Here is a 17,882-nt window from a genome sequence, read left to right on the forward strand (position 1 = left end):
ATAAATCTACATGCTTTATTTCTAAGTTAACATCCACTCTCTCTCTCATAGAATGATGAGTCTGCCCATGGGAAGTTCGTACAGATTAACCGGGCATATGAGGTGCTGAAGGACGAGGAGCTGAGGAAGAAGTATGATAAGTATGGCGAGAAGGGATTGGATGAGCAGCAGGGTGGGCGCTACGAGAGCTGGAATTACTACAGATATGACTTCGGTGGGTCACGACAGTAACTCAAACTACTTAGGTATGGGGAGGTAAAGTGGAAGTGACATCATTGGCTGAGTAACTGCTAATTTTCTAGTGAGCGTTCCTATAGACACGAGGGGGACACAGAAAGGAAAAGAAGCTATGAGTGATTATCAGAACTGCCTGGTAGCACCCTCAGTTACAAACGCTAACACAACATGTACCCATTTGTTTCACTTGTAGTGGGAAATATGAAGGTGCCACACTGACAGCAGTAAACCAACTACATTTCCAGTTGTGGGAACGTACCAAAAAATAGCACCAGGTTGCTTCTTTGCTTTTGTACTGCCGGTGATCAGGGCTGTGTGATATGACGATATATATCATGTGACAATAGAAAAACATCTGTCGTTTAATATTATGTTACATCTGTCTTCATGCATGCTCAATGATCCAGGTAAGAACATCACAGAAAGGTGAATCAGTTCATCTGGACACAGCGTTTATTGACAGATACATTTCATCACTTACCTAGGTGATCTCTTCAGTCCAAACTGACTGCAGGTGTCCCCACCCTTATAAACAATACAATGGCACAACCGCCCAAACCAACCACCAGTTTCATATGCAAATATGGGTGTGACCATTAACTAGAGTTACAATGGCCATGTTTAGTTTAGTTTAAACATTTATTTGGGAAGGGACAATGTACATTAATCAACATTCAAAACAAATGTAAATGTACCTGAGTTAGCTAATAGGCTAGTTTCAATTGGCAGTCCCTTTGCCTGATGTTGCTTGGTATCCTAGGAAAATGAAATAGTACAAAAATAAGTAAACGTGTACTATTCACAGAGGGTTGGGGAATTAGTTGCAATCACAGCATTGTAAGATGGTGACAGATGTACTCTTAGACCCCCCTCTCAGTTCAGAGATGGTCGTTCCCTCTTCGCATAGATGGTCTCTTTGACTCCCCGTTCAAACCAGCATTCCTCCCTATCAAGGACGTGCACATCCTTGTCCTTGAAAGAGTGGCCACTGGCCTGTAGATGGTGTAGACTGTGGAGTCCTGGCCTGTAGATGGTGTAGACTGTGGAGTCCTGGTCTGTAGATGGTGTAGACTGTAGAGTCCTGGTCTGACGTGTTACCTCTTCTGTATTGTGCCATCCTCTTGGGCAGCGTCTGTTTAGTTTCCCCAATGTACAAGTCATGGCAATCCTCCTGGCACTTAACAGTGTACACTCTATTGCTCTGCCGGGGAACCTGATCCTTGGGGTGGACCAAATTCTGGCACGGCGTGTTTTGGGGTTTGAAAGCAACTGAGACGCGGTGTTTGAAGTGACCTACATCATGATATGTATCGTTATCGGGGTATGAAATGACCTACATTGAGATGTGAGATGTTAGTCATATTGCACAGCCCTACTGACGATTATTCCATCTGTTTTGTTTTGACCTGATTGCAGCCATTTCAGCAGAAACAGTGACTGCTTTTTAGGAGTTTCCAAAGGATGACAAGTAGAGGAAAAGTGGATGTTTGATCAGTAGAGGAAAAGTAAATGTTTGATAAGTAGTGGAAAAGTGGATGTTTGATCAGTAGAGGAAAAATGGATGTTTGATAAGTAGAGGAAATGTGTATGTTTGATCAGTAGAGGAAAAATGGATGTTTGATGAGTAGAGGAAAAGTGGATGTTTGATCAGTAGAGGAAAAGTGGATGTTTGATCAGTAGAGGAAAAGTGGATGTTTGATCAGTAGAGGAAAAGTGGCCGTTTGACAAGTAGAGGAAAAGTGGATGTTTGAGCAGTAGAGGAAAAGTGGATGTTTGATCAGTAGAGGAAAAGTGGGCATTTGATCAGTAGAGGAAACGTGGGCGTTTGATCAGTAGAGGAAACGTGGGCATTTGATCAGTAGAGGAAACGCGGGTATTTGATCAGTAGAGGAAAAGTGGGCGTTTGATCAGTAGAGGAAAAGTGGATGTTTGATCAGTAGATGAAAAGTGAATGTTTGATAAGTAGAGGAAAAGTGGATGTTTGATAAGTAGAGGAAACGTGTATGTTTGATCAGTAGAGGAAAAGTGGACATTTGATCAGTAGAGGAAATGTGGGCGTTTGATCAGTAGAGGAAACATGGGCATTTGATCAGTAGAGGAAATGTGGGCGTTTGATCAGTAGAGGAAAAGTGGGTGTTTGATCAGTAGAAGAAAAGTGGATGTTTGATCAGTAGAGGAAAAGTGGATGTTTGATCAGTAGAAGAAAAGTGGATGTTTGATCAGTAGATGAAAAGTGGATGTTTGATCAGTAGATGAAAAGTGGATGTTTGATAAGTAGAGGAAACGTATGTTTGATAAGTAGTGGAAAAATGGATGTTTGATCAGTAGAGGAAAAGTGGATGTTTGAGCAGTAGAGGAAAAGTGGATGTTTGATCAGTAGATGAAAAGTGGATGTTTGATAAGAAGAGGAAAAGTGGATGTTTGATAAGTAGAGGAAAAGTGGATGTTTGACAAGTAGAGGAAAAGTGGATGTTTGACAAGTAGAGGAAAAGTGGGCGTTTGATCAGTAGAAGACAAGTGGATGTTTCATCAGTAGATGAAAAGTGAATGTTTGCTAAGTAGAGGAAACGTGTATGTTTGATCAGTAGAGGAAAAACGGATGTTTGATCAGTAGAGGAAAAGTGGATGTTTGATCAGTAGAGGAAACGTATGTTTGATAAGTAGTGGAAAAATGGATGTTTGATCAGTAGAGGAAAAGTGGATGTTTGAGCAGTAGAGGAAAAGTGGGCGTTTGATCAGTAGATGAAAAGTGGATGTTTGATAAGAAGATGAAAAGTGGATGTTTGATAAGTAGAGGAAAAGTGGATGTTTGACAAGTAGAGGAAAAGTGGATGTTTGACAAGTAGAGGAAAAGTGGGCGTTTGATCAGTAGAAGAAAAGTGGATGTTTCATCAGTAGATGAAAAGTGAATGTTTGCTAAGTAGAGGAAACGTGTATGTTTGATCAGTAGAGGAAAAACGGATGTTTGATCAGTAGAGGAAAAGTGGATGTTTGATCAGTAGAGGAAAAGTGGATGTTTGATCAGTAGATGAAAAGTGAATGTTTGATCAGTAAAGGAAAAGTGGATGTTTGATCAGTAGAGCAAAAGTGGACATTTGATCAGTAGAGGAAAAATGGACGTTTGACAAATAGAGGAAAAGTGGATGTTTGATAAGTAGAGGAAAAGTGGATGTTTGATAAGTAGAGGAAAAGTGGATGTTTGACAAGTAGAGGAAAAGTGGGTGTTTGAGCAGTAGAGGAAAAGTGGATGTTTGATCAGTAGAAGAAAAGTGGATGTTTGATCAGTAGAGGAAAAGTGGGCGTTTGATCAGTAGAAGAAAAGTGGATGTTTCATCAGTAGATGAAAAGTGAATTTTTGCTAAGTAGAGGAAACGTGGATGTTTGATAAGTAGAGGAAAAGTGGATGTTTGATCAGTAGAGGAAAAGTGGATGTTTGATCAGTAGATGAAAAGTAAATGTTTGATCAGTAGAGGAAAAGTGGATGTTTGATCAGTAGAGGAAACATGGGCATTTGATCAGTAGAGGAAATGTGGGCGTTTGATCAGTAGAGGGAAAGTGGATGTTTGATCAGTAGAAGAAAAGTGGATGTTTGATCAGTAAATGAGAAGTGGATGTTTGATAAGTAGAGGAAACGTGGATGTTTGATCAGTAGAGGAAAAGTGGATGTTTGATAAATAGAGGAAAAGTGGATGTTTGATAAGTAGAGGAAAAGTGGATGTTTGATAAGTAGAGGAAAAGTGGGTGTTTGATAAGTAGAGGAAAAGTGGATGTTTGAGCAGTAGAGGAAAAGTGGATGTTTGATCAGTAGAGGAAACGTGGGCATTTGATCAGTAGAGGAAACGTGGGCGTTTGATCAGTAGAGGAAACGTGGGCATTTGATCAGTAGAGGAAACGCGGGTATTTGATCAGTAGAGGAAAAGTGGGCGTTTGATCAGTAGAGGAAAAGTGGATGTTTGATCAGTAGATGAAAAGTGAATGTTTGATAAGTAGAGGAAAAGTGGATGTTTGATAAGTAGAGGAAACGTGTATGTTTGATCAGTAGAGGAAAAGTGGACATTTGATCAGTAGAGGAAATGTGGGCGTTTGATCAGTAGAGGAAACATGGGCATTTGATCAGTAGAGGAAATGTGGGCGTTTGATCAGTAGAGGAAAAGTGGATGTTTGATCAGTAGAAGAAAAGTGGATGTTTGATCAGTAGAAGAAAAGTGGATGTTTGATCAGTAGAGGAAAAGTGGATGTTTGATCAGTAGAAGAAAAGTGGATGTTTGATCAGTAGATGAAAAGTGGATGTTTGATCAGTAGATGAAAAGTGGATGTTTGATAAGTAGAGGAAACGTATGTTTGATAAGTAGTGGAAAAATGGATGTTTGATCAGTAGAGGAAAAGTGGATGTTTGAGCAGTAGAGGAAAAGTGGATGTTTGATCAGTAGATGAAAAGTGGATGTTTGATAAGAAGAGGAAAAGTGGATGTTTGATAAGTAGAGGAAAAGTGGATGTTTGACAAGTAGAGGAAAAGTGGATGTTTGACAAGTAGAGGAAAAGTGGGCGTTTGATCAGTAGAAGACAAGTGGATGTTTCATCAGTAGATGAAAAGTGAATGTTTGCTAAGTAGAGGAAACGTGTATGTTTGATCAGTAGAGGAAAAACGGATGTTTGATCAGTAGAGGAAAGGTGGATGTTTGATCAGTAGAGGAAAAGTGGATGTTTGATCAGTAGATGAAAAGTGAATGTTTGATCAGTAAAGGAAAAGTGGATGTTTGATCAGTAGAGGAAAAGTGGACATTTGATCAGTAGAGGAAAAATGGACGTTTGACAAATAGAGGAAAAGTGGATGTTTGATAAGTAGAGGAAAAGTGGATGTTTGATAAGTAGAGGAAAAGTGGATGTTTGACAAGTAGAGGAAAAGTGGGTGTTTGAGCAGTAGAGGAAAAGTGGATGTTTGATCAGTAGAAGAAAAGTGGATGTTTGATCAGTAGAGGAAAAGTGGGCGTTTGATCAGTAGAAGAAAAGTGGATGTTTCATCAGTAGATGAAAAGTGAATTTTTGCTAAGTAGAGGAAACGTGGATGTTTGATCAGTAGAGGAAAAGTGGATGTTTGATCAGTAGAGGAAAAGTGGATGTTTGATCAGTAGATGAAAAGTAAATGTTTGATCAGTAGAGGAAAAGTGGATGTTTGATCAGTAGAGGAAACATGGGCATTTGATCAGTAGAGGAAATGTGGGCGTTTGATCAGTAGAGGGAAAGTGGATGTTTGATCAGTAGAAGAAAAGTGGATGTTTGATCAGTAAATGAGAAGTGGATGTTTGATAAGTAGAGGAAACGTGGATGTTTGATCAGTAGAGGAAAAGTGGATGTTTGATAAATAGAGGAAAAGTGGATGTTTGATAAGTAGAGGAAAAGTGGATGTTTGAGCCGTAGAGGAAAAGTGGATGTTTGATCAGTAGAGGAAACGTGGGCGTTTGATCAGTAGAGGAAACGTGGGCATTTGATCAGTAGAGGAAACGTGGGCATTTGATCAGTAGAGGAAAAGTGGACGTTTGATCAGTAGAAGAAAAGTGGATGTTTGATCAGTAGATGAAAAGTGAATGTTTGATAAGTAGAGGAAAAGTGGATGTTTGACAAGCAGAGGAAAAGTGGATGTTTGAGCAGTAGAGGAAAAGTGGATGTTTGAGCAGTAGAGGAAAAGTGGACGTTTGATCAGTGGAGGAAAAGTGGACATTTGATCAGTAGAAGAAATGTGGGCGTTTGATAAGTAGAGGAAAAGTGGGCGTTTGATCAGTAGAGGAAAAGTGGGCGTTTGATCAGTAGAAGAAAAGTGGATGTTTGATCAGTAGATGAAAAGTGAATGTTTGATAAGTAGAGGAAAAGTGGATGTTTGATAAGTAGAGGAAACGTGTATGTTTGATCAGTAGAGGAAAAGTGGACATTTGATCAGTAGAGGAAATGTGGGCGTTTGATCAGTAGAGGAAACATGGGCATTTGATCAGTAGAGGAAATGTGGGCGTTTGATCAGTAGAGGAAAAGTGGGTGTTTGATCAGTAGAAGAAAAGTGGATGTTTGATCAGCAGAGGAAAAGTGGATGTTTGATCAGTAGAAGAAAAGTGGATGTTTGATCAGTAGATGAAAACTGGATGTTTGATAAGTAGAGGAAAAGTGGATGTTTGATAAGTAGAGGAAACGTATGTTTGATAAGTAGTGGAAAAATGGATGTTTGATCAGTAGAGGAAAAGTGGATGTTTGAGCAGTAGAGGAAAAGTGGATGTTTGATCAGTAGATGAAAAGTGGATGTTTGATAAGAAGAGGAAAAGTGGATGTTTGATAAGTAGAGGAAAAGTGGATGTTTGACAAGTAGAGGAAAAGTGGATGTTTGACAAGTAGAGGAAAAGTGGGCGTTTGATCAGTAGAAGACAAGTGGATGTTTCATCAGTAGATGAAAAGTGAATGTTTGCTAAGTAGAGGAAACGTGTATGTTTGATCAGTAGAGGAAAAACGGATGTTTGATCAGTAGAGGAAAAGTGGATGTTTGATCAGTAGAGGAAAAGTGGATGTTTGATCAGTAGAGGAAACGTATGTTTGATAAGTAGTGGAAAAATGGATGTTTGAGCAGTAGAGGAAAAGTGGATGTTTGAGCAGTAGAGGAAAAGTGGGCGTTTGATCAGTAGATGAAAAGTGGATGTTTGATAAGAAGAGGAAAAGTGGATGTTTGATAAGTAGAGGAAAAGTGGATGTTTGACAAGTAGAGGAAAAGTGGATGTTTGACAAGTAGAGGAAAAGTGGGCGTTTGATCAGTAGAAGAAAAGTGGATGTTTCATCAGTAGATGAAAAGTGAATGTTTGCTAAGTAGAGGAAACGTGTATGTTTGATCAGTAGAGGAAAAACGGATGTTTGATCAGTAGAGGAAAAGTGGATGTTTGATCAGTAGAGGAAAAGTGGATGTTTGATCAGTAGATGAAAAGTGAATGTTTGATCAGTAAAGGAAAAGTGGATGTTTGATCAGTAGAGGAAAAGTGGACATTTGATCAGTAGAGGAAAAATGGACGTTTGACAAATAGAGGAAAAGTGGATGTTTGATAAGTAGAGGAAAAGTGGATGTTTGATAAGTAGAGGAAAAGTGGATGTTTGACAAGTAGAGGAAAAGTGGGTGTTTGAGCAGTAGAGGAAAAGTGGATGTTTGATCAGTAGAAGAAAAGTGGATGTTTGATCAGTAGAGGAAAAGTGGGCGTTTGATCAGTAGAAGAAAAGTGGATGTTTCATCAGTAGATGAAAAGTGAATTTTTGCTAAGTAGAGGAAACGTGGATGTTTGATAAGTAGAGGAAAAGTGGATGTTTGATCAGTAGAGGAAAAGTGGATGTTTGATCAGTAGATGAAAAGTAAATGTTTGATCAGTAGAGGAAAAGTGGATGTTTGATCAGTAGAGGAAACATGGGCATTTGATCAGTAGAGGAAATGTGGGCGTTTGATCAGTAGAGGGAAAGTGGATGTTTGATCAGTAGAAGAAAAGTGGATGTTTGATCAGTAAATGAGAAGTGGATGTTTGATAAGTAGAGGAAACGTGGATGTTTGATCAGTAGAGGAAAAGTGGATGTTTGATAAATAGAGGAAAAGTGGATGTTTGATAAGTAGAGGAAAAGTGGATGTTTGATAAGTAGAGGAAAAGTGGGTGTTTGATAAGTAGAGGAAAAGTGGATGTTTGAGCAGTAGAGGAAAAGTGGATGTTTGATCAGTAGAGGAAACGTGGGCATTTGATCAGTAGAGGAAACGTGGGCGTTTGATCAGTAGAGGAAACGTGGGCATTTGATCAGTAGAGGAAACGCGGGTATTTGATCAGTAGAGGAAAAGTGGGCGTTTGATCAGTAGAGGAAAAGTGGATGTTTGATCAGTAGATGAAAAGTGAATGTTTGATAAGTAGAGGAAAAGTGGATGTTTGATAAGTAGAGGAAACGTGTATGTTTGATCAGTAGAGGAAAAGTGGACATTTGATCAGTAGAGGAAATGTGGGCGTTTGATCAGTAGAGGAAACATGGGCATTTGATCAGTAGAGGAAATGTGGGCGTTTGATCAGTAGAGGAAAAGTGGATGTTTGATCAGTAGAAGAAAAGTGGATGTTTGATCAGTAGAAGAAAAGTGGATGTTTGATCAGTAGAGGAAAAGTGGATGTTTGATCAGTAGAAGAAAAGTGGATGTTTGATCAGTAGATGAAAAGTGGATGTTTGATCAGTAGATGAAAAGTGGATGTTTGATAAGTAGAGGAAACGTATGTTTGATAAGTAGTGGAAAAATGGATGTTTGATCAGTAGAGGAAAAGTGGATGTTTGAGCAGTAGAGGAAAAGTGGATGTTTGATCAGTAGATGAAAAGTGGATGTTTGATAAGAAGAGGAAAAGTGGATGTTTGATAAGTAGAGGAAAAGTGGATGTTTGACAAGTAGAGGAAAAGTGGATGTTTGACAAGTAGAGGAAAAGTGGGCGTTTGATCAGTAGAAGACAAGTGGATGTTTCATCAGTAGATGAAAAGTGAATGTTTGCTAAGTAGAGGAAACGTGTATGTTTGATCAGTAGAGGAAAAACGGATGTTTGATCAGTAGAGGAAAGGTGGATGTTTGATCAGTAGAGGAAAAGTGGATGTTTGATCAGTAGATGAAAAGTGAATGTTTGATCAGTAAAGGAAAAGTGGATGTTTGATCAGTAGAGGAAAAGTGGACATTTGATCAGTAGAGGAAAAATGGACGTTTGACAAATAGAGGAAAAGTGGATGTTTGATAAGTAGAGGAAAAGTGGATGTTTGATAAGTAGAGGAAAAGTGGATGTTTGACAAGTAGAGGAAAAGTGGGTGTTTGAGCAGTAGAGGAAAAGTGGATGTTTGATCAGTAGAAGAAAAGTGGATGTTTGATCAGTAGAGGAAAAGTGGGCGTTTGATCAGTAGAAGAAAAGTGGATGTTTCATCAGTAGATGAAAAGTGAATTTTTGCTAAGTAGAGGAAACGTGGATGTTTGATCAGTAGAGGAAAAGTGGATGTTTGATCAGTAGAGGAAAAGTGGATGTTTGATCAGTAGATGAAAAGTAAATGTTTGATCAGTAGAGGAAAAGTGGATGTTTGATCAGTAGAGGAAACATGGGCATTTGATCAGTAGAGGAAATGTGGGCGTTTGATCAGTAGAGGGAAAGTGGATGTTTGATCAGTAGAAGAAAAGTGGATGTTTGATCAGTAAATGAGAAGTGGATGTTTGATAAGTAGAGGAAACGTGGATGTTTGATCAGTAGAGGAAAAGTGGATGTTTGATAAATAGAGGAAAAGTGGATGTTTGATAAGTAGAGGAAAAGTGGATGTTTGAGCCGTAGAGGAAAAGTGGATGTTTGATCAGTAGAGGAAACGTGGGCGTTTGATCAGTAGAGGAAACGTGGGCATTTGATCAGTAGAGGAAACGTGGGCATTTGATCAGTAGAGGAAAAGTGGACGTTTGATCAGTAGAAGAAAAGTGGATGTTTGATCAGTAGATGAAAAGTGAATGTTTGATAAGTAGAGGAAAAGTGGATGTTTGACAAGCAGAGGAAAAGTGGATGTTTGAGCAGTAGAGGAAAAGTGGATGTTTGAGCAGTAGAGGAAAAGTGGACGTTTGATCAGTGGAGGAAAAGTGGACATTTGATCAGTAGAAGAAATGTGGGCGTTTGATAAGTAGAGGAAAAGTGGGCGTTTGATCAGTAGAGGAAAAGTGGGCGTTTGATCAGTAGAAGAAAAGTGGATGTTTGATCAGTAGATGAAAAGTGAATGTTTGATAAGTAGAGGAAAAGTGGATGTTTGATAAGTAGAGGAAACGTGTATGTTTGATCAGTAGAGGAAAAGTGGACATTTGATCAGTAGAGGAAATGTGGGCGTTTGATCAGTAGAGGAAACATGGGCATTTGATCAGTAGAGGAAATGTGGGCGTTTGATCAGTAGAGGAAAAGTGGGTGTTTGATCAGTAGAAGAAAAGTGGATGTTTGATCAGCAGAGGAAAAGTGGATGTTTGATCAGTAGAAGAAAAGTGGATGTTTGATCAGTAGATGAAAACTGGATGTTTGATAAGTAGAGGAAAAGTGGATGTTTGATAAGTAGAGGAAACGTATGTTTGATAAGTAGTGGAAAAATGGATGTTTGATCAGTAGAGGAAAAGTGGATGTTTGAGCAGTAGAGGAAAAGTGGATGTTTGATCAGTAGATGAAAAGTGGATGTTTGATAAGAAGAGGAAAAGTGGATGTTTGATAAGTAGAGGAAAAGTGGATGTTTGACAAGTAGAGGAAAAGTGGATGTTTGACAAGTAGAGGAAAAGTGGGCGTTTGATCAGTAGAAGACAAGTGGATGTTTCATCAGTAGATGAAAAGTGAATGTTTGCTAAGTAGAGGAAACGTGTATGTTTGATCAGTAGAGGAAAAACGGATGTTTGATCAGTAGAGGAAAAGTGGATGTTTGATCAGTAGAGGAAAAGTGGATGTTTGATCAGTAGAGGAAACGTATGTTTGATAAGTAGTGGAAAAATGGATGTTTGAGCAGTAGAGGAAAAGTGGATGTTTGAGCAGTAGAGGAAAAGTGGGCGTTTGATCAGTAGATGAAAAGTGGATGTTTGATAAGAAGAGGAAAAGTGGATGTTTGATAAGTAGAGGAAAAGTGGATGTTTGACAAGTAGAGGAAAAGTGGATGTTTGACAAGTAGAGGAAAAGTGGGCGTTTGATCAGTAGAAGAAAAGTGGATGTTTCATCAGTAGATGAAAAGTGAATGTTTGCTAAGTAGAGGAAACGTGTATGTTTGATCAGTAGAGGAAAAACGGATGTTTGATCAGTAGAGGAAAAGTGGATGTTTGATCAGTAGAGGAAAAGTGGATGTTTGATCAGTAGATGAAAAGTGAATGTTTGATCAGTAAAGGAAAAGTGGATGTTTGATCAGTAGAGGAAAAGTGGACATTTGATCAGTAGAGGAAAAATGGACGTTTGACAAATAGAGGAAAAGTGGATGTTTGATAAGTAGAGGAAAAGTGGATGTTTGATAAGTAGAGGAAAAGTGGATGTTTGACAAGTAGAGGAAAAGTGGGTGTTTGAGCAGTAGAGGAAAAGTGGATGTTTGATCAGTAGAAGAAAAGTGGATGTTTGATCAGTAGAGGAAAAGTGGGCGTTTGATCAGTAGAAGAAAAGTGGATGTTTCATCAGTAGATGAAAAGTGAATGTTTGCTAAGTAGAGGAAACGTGGATGTTTGATAAGTAGAGGAAAAGTGGATGTTTGATCAGTAGAGGAAAAGTCGATGTTTGATCAGTAGATGAAAAGTAAATGTTTGATCAGTAGAGGAAAAGTGGATGTTTGATCAGTAGAGGAAACATGGGCATTTGATCAGTAGAGGAAATGTGGGCGTTTGATCAGTAGAGGGAAAGTGGATGTTTGATAAGTAGAGGAAAAGTGGATGTTTGATAAGTAGAGGAAAAGTGGATGTTTGAGCAGTAGAGGAAAAGTGGATGTTTGATCAGTAGAGGAAACGTGGGCGTTTTATCAGTAGAGGAAACGTGGGCATTTGATCAGTAGAGGAAACGTGGGCATTTGATCAGTAGAGGAAAAGTGGACGTTTGATCAGTAGAAGAAAAGTGGATGTTTGATCAGTAGAGGAAAAGTGGATGTTTGACAAGCAGAGGAAAAGTGGATGTTTGAGCAGTAGAGGAAAAGTGGATGTTTGAGCAGTAGAGGAAAAGTGGATGTTTGATAAGTAGAGGAAAAGTGGACATTTGATCAGTAGAAGAAATGTGGGCGTTTGATAAGTAGAGGAAAAGTGGGCGTTTGATCAGTAGAGGAAAAGTGGGCGTTTGATCAGTAGAAGAAAAGTGGATGTTTGATCAGTAGATGAAAAGTGAATGTTTGATAAGTAGAGGAAAAGTGGATGTTTGATAAGTAGAGGAAACGTGTATGTTTGATCAGTAGAGGAAAAGTGGACATTTGATCAGTAGAGGAAATGTGGGCGTTTGATCAGTAGAGGAAACATGGGCATTTGATCAGTAGAGGAAATGTGGGCGTTTGATCAGTAGAGGAAAAGTGGGTGTTTGATCAGTAGAAGAAAAGTGGATGTTTGATCAGTAGAGGAAAAGTGGATGTTTGATCAGTAGAAGAAAAGTGGATGTTTGATCAGTAGATGAAAACTGGATGTTTGATCAGTAGATGAAAAGTGGATGTTTGATAAGTAGAGGAAAAGTGGATGTTTGAGCAGTAGAGGAAAAGTGGATGTTTGAGCAGTAGAGGAAAAGTGGATGTTTGATCAGTAGAGGAAACGTGGGCGTTTGATCAGTAGAGGAAAAGTGGGCGTTTGATCAGTAGATGAAAAGTGGAGGTTTGATAAGAAGAGGAAAAGTGGATGTTTGATAAGTAGAGGAAAAGTGGATGTTTGATAAGAAGATGAAAAGTGGATGTTTGATAAGTAGAGGAAAAGTGGATGCTTGACAAGTAGAGGAAAAGTGGATGTTTGACAAGTAGAGGAAAAGTGGGCGTTTGGTCAGTAGAAGAAATGTGGATGTTTCATCAGTAGATGAAAATTGAATGTTTGCTAAGTAGAGGAAACGTGTATGTTTGATCAGTAGAGGAAAAACGTATGTTTGATCAGTAGAGGAAAAGTGGATGTTTGATCAGTAGAGGAAAAGTGGATGTTTGATCAGTAGATGAAAAGTGAATGTTTGATCAGTAAAGGAAAAGTGGATGTTTGATCAGTAGAGGAAAAGTGGACATTTGATCAGTAGAGGAAAAACGGACGTTTGACAAATAGAGGAAAAGTGGATGTTTGATAAGTAGAGGAAAAGTGGATGTTTGATAAGTAGAGGAAAAGTGGATGTTTGACAAGTAGAGGAAAAGTGGATGTTTGACAAGTAGAGGAAAAGTGGGTGTTTGAGCAGTAGAGGAAAAGTGGATGTTTGATCAGTAGAAGAAAAGTGGATGTTTGATCAGTAGAGGAAAAGTGGACATTTGATCAGTAGAGGAAAAGTGGGCGTTTGATCAGTAGAAGAAAAGTGGATGTTTCATCAGTAGATGAAAAGTGAATGTTTGCTAAGTAGAGGAAACGTGGATGTTTGATAAGTAGAGGAAAAGTGGATGTTTGATCAGTAGAGGAAAAGTGGATGTTTGATCAGTAGATGAAAAGTAAATGTTTGATCAGTAGAGGAAAAGTGGATGTTTGATCAGTAGAGGAAACATGGGCATTTGATCAGTAGAGGAAATGTGGGCGTTTGATCAGTAGAGGAAAAGTGGATGTTTGATCAGTAGAAGAAAAGTGGATGTTTGATCAGTAGATGAGAAGTGGATGTTTGATAAGTAGAGGAAACGTGGATGTTTGATCAGTAGAGGAAAAGTGGATGTTTGATAAGTAGAGGAAAAGTGGATGTTTGATAAGTAGAGGAAAAGTGGATGTTTGAGCAGTAGAGGAAAAGTGGATGTTTGATCAGTAGAGGAAACGTGGGCGTTTGATCAGTAGAGGAAACGTGGGCATTTGATCAGTAGAGGAAACGTGGGCATTTGATCAGTAGAGGAAAAGTGGACGTTTGATCAGTAGAGGAAAAGTGGACGTTTGATCAGTAGAAGAAAAGTGGATGTTTGATCAGTAGATGAAAAGTGAATGTTTGATAAGTAGAGGAAAAGTGGATGTTTGACAAGTAGAGGAAAAGTGGATGTTTGAGCAGTAGAGGAAAAGTGGATGTTTGAGCAGTAGAGGAGAAGTGGACGTTTGATCAGTAGAGGAAAAGTGGACATTTGATCAGTAGAAGAAATGTGGGCGTTTGATAAGTAGAGGAAAAGTGGACATTTGATCAGTAGAGGAAATGTGGGCATTTGATCAGTAGAGGAAAAGTGGGTGTTTGATCAGTCGAAGAAAAGTGGATGTTTGATCAGTAGATGAAAAGTGAATGTTTGATAAGTAGAGGAAAAGTGGATGTTTGACAAGTAGGGGAAAAGTGGATGTTTGAGCAGTAGAGGAAAAGTGGATGTTTGATCAGTAGAAGAAAAGTGGATGTTTGATCAGTAGAAGAAAAGTGGATGTTTGATCAGTAGATGAAAAATGAATGTTTGATAAGTAGAGGAAACGTGTATGTTTGATCAGTAGAGGAAAAGTGGACATTTGATCAGTAGAGGAAAAGTGGACATTTGATCAGTAGAGGAAAAGTGGACATTTGATCAGTAGAGGAAATGTGGGCATTTGATCAGTAGAGGAAAAGTGGACATTTGATCAGTAGAGGCAATGTGGGCATTTGATCAGTAGAGTAGAAGTGGGCGTTTGATCAGTCGAAGAAAAGTGGATGTTTGATCAGTAGATGAAAAGTGAATGTTTGATAAGTAGAGGAAAAGTGGATGTTTGACAAGTAGGGGAAAAGTGGATGTTTGAGCAGTAGAGGAAAAGTGGATGTTTGATCAGTAGAAGAAAAGTGGACATTTGATCAGTTGAGGAAATGTGGGCGTTTGATCAGTAGAGGAAAAGTGGATGTTTGATCAGTAGAGGAAAAGTGGACATTTGATCAGTAGAGGAAAAGTGGACATTTGATCAGTAGAGGAAAAATGGATTTTTGATCAGTAGAGGAAAAACGGAAGTTTGATATTTCTGAGTCTGCGTCTTCCATCATGTTCAAGTTGGTTCATGTCATGTTAGTTTACTTTCAGATAGAAACTACAGCGCCAGTTTACCTTAGTAACTGGGTGCGGGTGCGGGACTGGGATGGGGGTGGGGGCTGGGGCTGCTGGGGATGGCAAGTGAGTTATCCTATCCAAATTGTTTAGCTGTTTAAGAAAACAAATCTATCAGCTGAAGTCCACTAAAGTCAAGTGGAGGTGGATTAGTGGGTTTGAGGTGGAACGTGGTATGTCAGGATCAGGGCCACAGGGATCAGTGTGCTTGTATGAGCGCCACACACTGCACTTGATCAGGCAGCAGTCATCTGTAAGTACAAGTCTTCTCATGCCTTCAGCATTGTATCATTGTCAACATGAGCTCATGTGACCATGGTGAATGTTTTTATTTTATCTTAACAGTCTGGTACATTGTATCGTTGTCAACACGAGCTCATGTGACCATCGTGACTGTTGTTATTCTACCTTAACAGTCTGGTACATCGTATCATTGTCAACACAAGCTCATGTGACCATCATGACTGTTGTTATTCTACCTTAACAGTCTGGTACATTGTGTCGTTGTCAACATGAGCTCACTTGACCATTTTGTTATTCTACCTTAACAGTCTGGTACATTGTATCGTTGTCAACACGAGCTCATGTGAACATCATGACTGTTGTTATTCTACCTTAACAGTCTGGTACATTGTATCGTTGTCAATACGAGCTCATGTGACCATCGTGACTGTTGTTATTCTACCTTAACAGTCTGGTACATTGTATCGTTGTCAACACCAGCTCATGTGACCATCATGACTGTTGTTATTCTACCTTAACAGTCTGGTACATTGTGTCGTTGTCAACACGAGCTCTTGTGACCATCATGACTTGTTATTCTACCTTAACAGTCTGGTACATTGTGTCGTTGTCAACACGAGCTCATGTGACCATCATGACTGTTGTTATTCTACCTTAACAGTCTGGTACATTGTATCGTTGTCAATACGAGCTCATGTGACCATCGTGACTGTTGTTATTCTACCTTAACAGTCTGGTACATTGTATCGTGTTCAACACCAGCTCATGTGACCATCATGACTGTTGTTATTCTACCTTAACAGTCTGGTACATTGTGTCGTTGTCAACACGAGCTCACGTGACCATGTTGTTATTCTACCTTAACAGTCTGGTACATTGTATCGTTGTCAACACGAGCTCATGTGACCATCGTGACTGTTGTTATTCTACCTTAACAGTCTGGTACATCGTATCATTGTCAACACAAGCTCATGTGACCATCATGACTGTTGTTATTCTACCTTAACAGTCTGGTACATTGTGTCGTTGTCAACACGAGCTCACGTGACCATGTTGTTATTCTACCTTAACAGTCTGGTACATTGTATCGTTGTCAACACGAGCTCATGTGACCCTCATGACTGTTGTTATTCTACCTTAACAGTCTGGTACATTGTATCGTTGTCAATACGAGCTCATGTGACCATCGTGACTGTTGTTATTCTACCTTAACAGTCTGGTACATTGTATCGTTGTCAACACCAGCTCATGTGACCATCATGACTGTTGTTATTCTACCTTAACAGTCTGGTACATTGTGTCGTTGTCAACACGAGCTCATGTGACCATCATGACTGTTGTTATTCTACCTTAACAGTCTGGTACATTGTATCGTTGTCAACACGAGCTCATGTGACCATCATGACTGTTGTTATTCTACCTTAACAGTCTGGTACATTGTATCGTTGTCAACACCAGCTCATGTGACCATCATGACTGTTGTTATTCTACCTTAACAGTCTGGTACATTGTGTCGTTGTCAACACGAGCTCACGTGACCATGTTGTTATTCTACCTTAACAGTCTGGTACATTGTATCGTTGTCAACACGAGCTCATGTGACCATCATGACTGTTGTTATTCTACCTTAACAGTCTGGTACATTGTATCGTTGTCAACACGAGCTCATGTGACCATCATGACTGTTGTTATTCTACCTTAACAGTCTGGTACATTGTATCGTTGTCAATACGAGCTCATGTGACCATCGTGACTGTTGTTATTCTACCTTAACAGTCTGGTACATTGTGTCGTTGTCAACACGAGCTCATGTGACCATCATGACTGTTGTTATTCTACCTTAACAGTCTGGTACATTGTATCGTTGTCAATACGAGCTCATGTGACCATCGTGACTGTTGTTATTCTACCTTAACAGTCTGGTACATTGTATCGTTGTCAACACCAGCTCATGTGACCATCATGACTGTTGTTATTCTACCTTAACAGTCTGGTACATTGTGTCGTTGTCAACATGAGCTCATGTGACCATCATGACTGTTGTTATTCTACCTTAACAGTCTGGTACATTGTATCGTTGTCAATACGAGCTCATGTGACCATCGTGACTGTTGTTATTCTACCTTAACAGTCTGGTACATTGTATCGTTGTCAACACCAGCTCATGTGACCATCGTGACTGTTGTTATTCTACCTTAACAGTCTGGTACATTGTATCGTTGTCAACACAGCTCATCTGACCATGTTGTTATTCCACCTTAACAGTCTGGTACAGCGTGAGCTCAGAGTCTGCTCCAGTTGAAAAGACAGGTTTTCTTGAAGTGTTGGTGCTGCAGCAGATCAAACTAACTACTTAACCATGCTACCAGTTTAGAGATTGGTGTTCAGCAGGATAGGTTCCTTTTTCACCTCTACTATTGACAAGTCTTGACCCAGTTGCTCATATAAAAAAAACATTTTTATGTTCCAGCTCTAATGAATTGGGTTTATGAACAATTAAAGGGAATTTTTACTGATGGCTTTGTGTATGTGCCATCAGTAATGATGAGTAAAGTAATCGACTGAAGCAGTAAAATCCTCAGTGTGTATTATGTCTTGTACTATAATCTGCATTGTCCTGCTCCCAGTCTTTCCCATGTAGCAGAATGCACTGGACAAACCTCTGTATCGTCGTCCATAAAATTCTCTGCAGTAGTGTTGTAGGATGTCATTTCCACCGTTGGAAACGGGGTTTA

At 39.4% G+C, this 17,882-nt stretch overlaps 1 protein-coding gene across 2 annotated transcripts in view; it reads left to right on the forward strand.

The window, feature by feature from the left end:
* Window positions 1-17,882, forward strand: part of dnajc10 (DnaJ (Hsp40) homolog, subfamily C, member 10) — a 180,212-nt gene that overhangs the window by 4,634 nt on the left and 157,696 nt on the right. For both annotated transcript variants that reach the window (XM_056289401.1, XM_056289402.1), the window contains exon 3: window positions 52-214. In XM_056289401.1, coding sequence (XP_056145376.1) covers window positions 52-214 — 163 coding nt within the window. The remainder of the gene's footprint in view (window positions 1-51; window positions 215-17,882) is intronic.

Source organism: Lampris incognitus, chromosome 11, assembly GCF_029633865.1.
Source record: "Lampris incognitus isolate fLamInc1 chromosome 11, fLamInc1.hap2, whole genome shotgun sequence".
NCBI classification, from domain to species: Eukaryota; Metazoa; Chordata; class Actinopteri; order Lampriformes; family Lampridae; genus Lampris; species Lampris incognitus.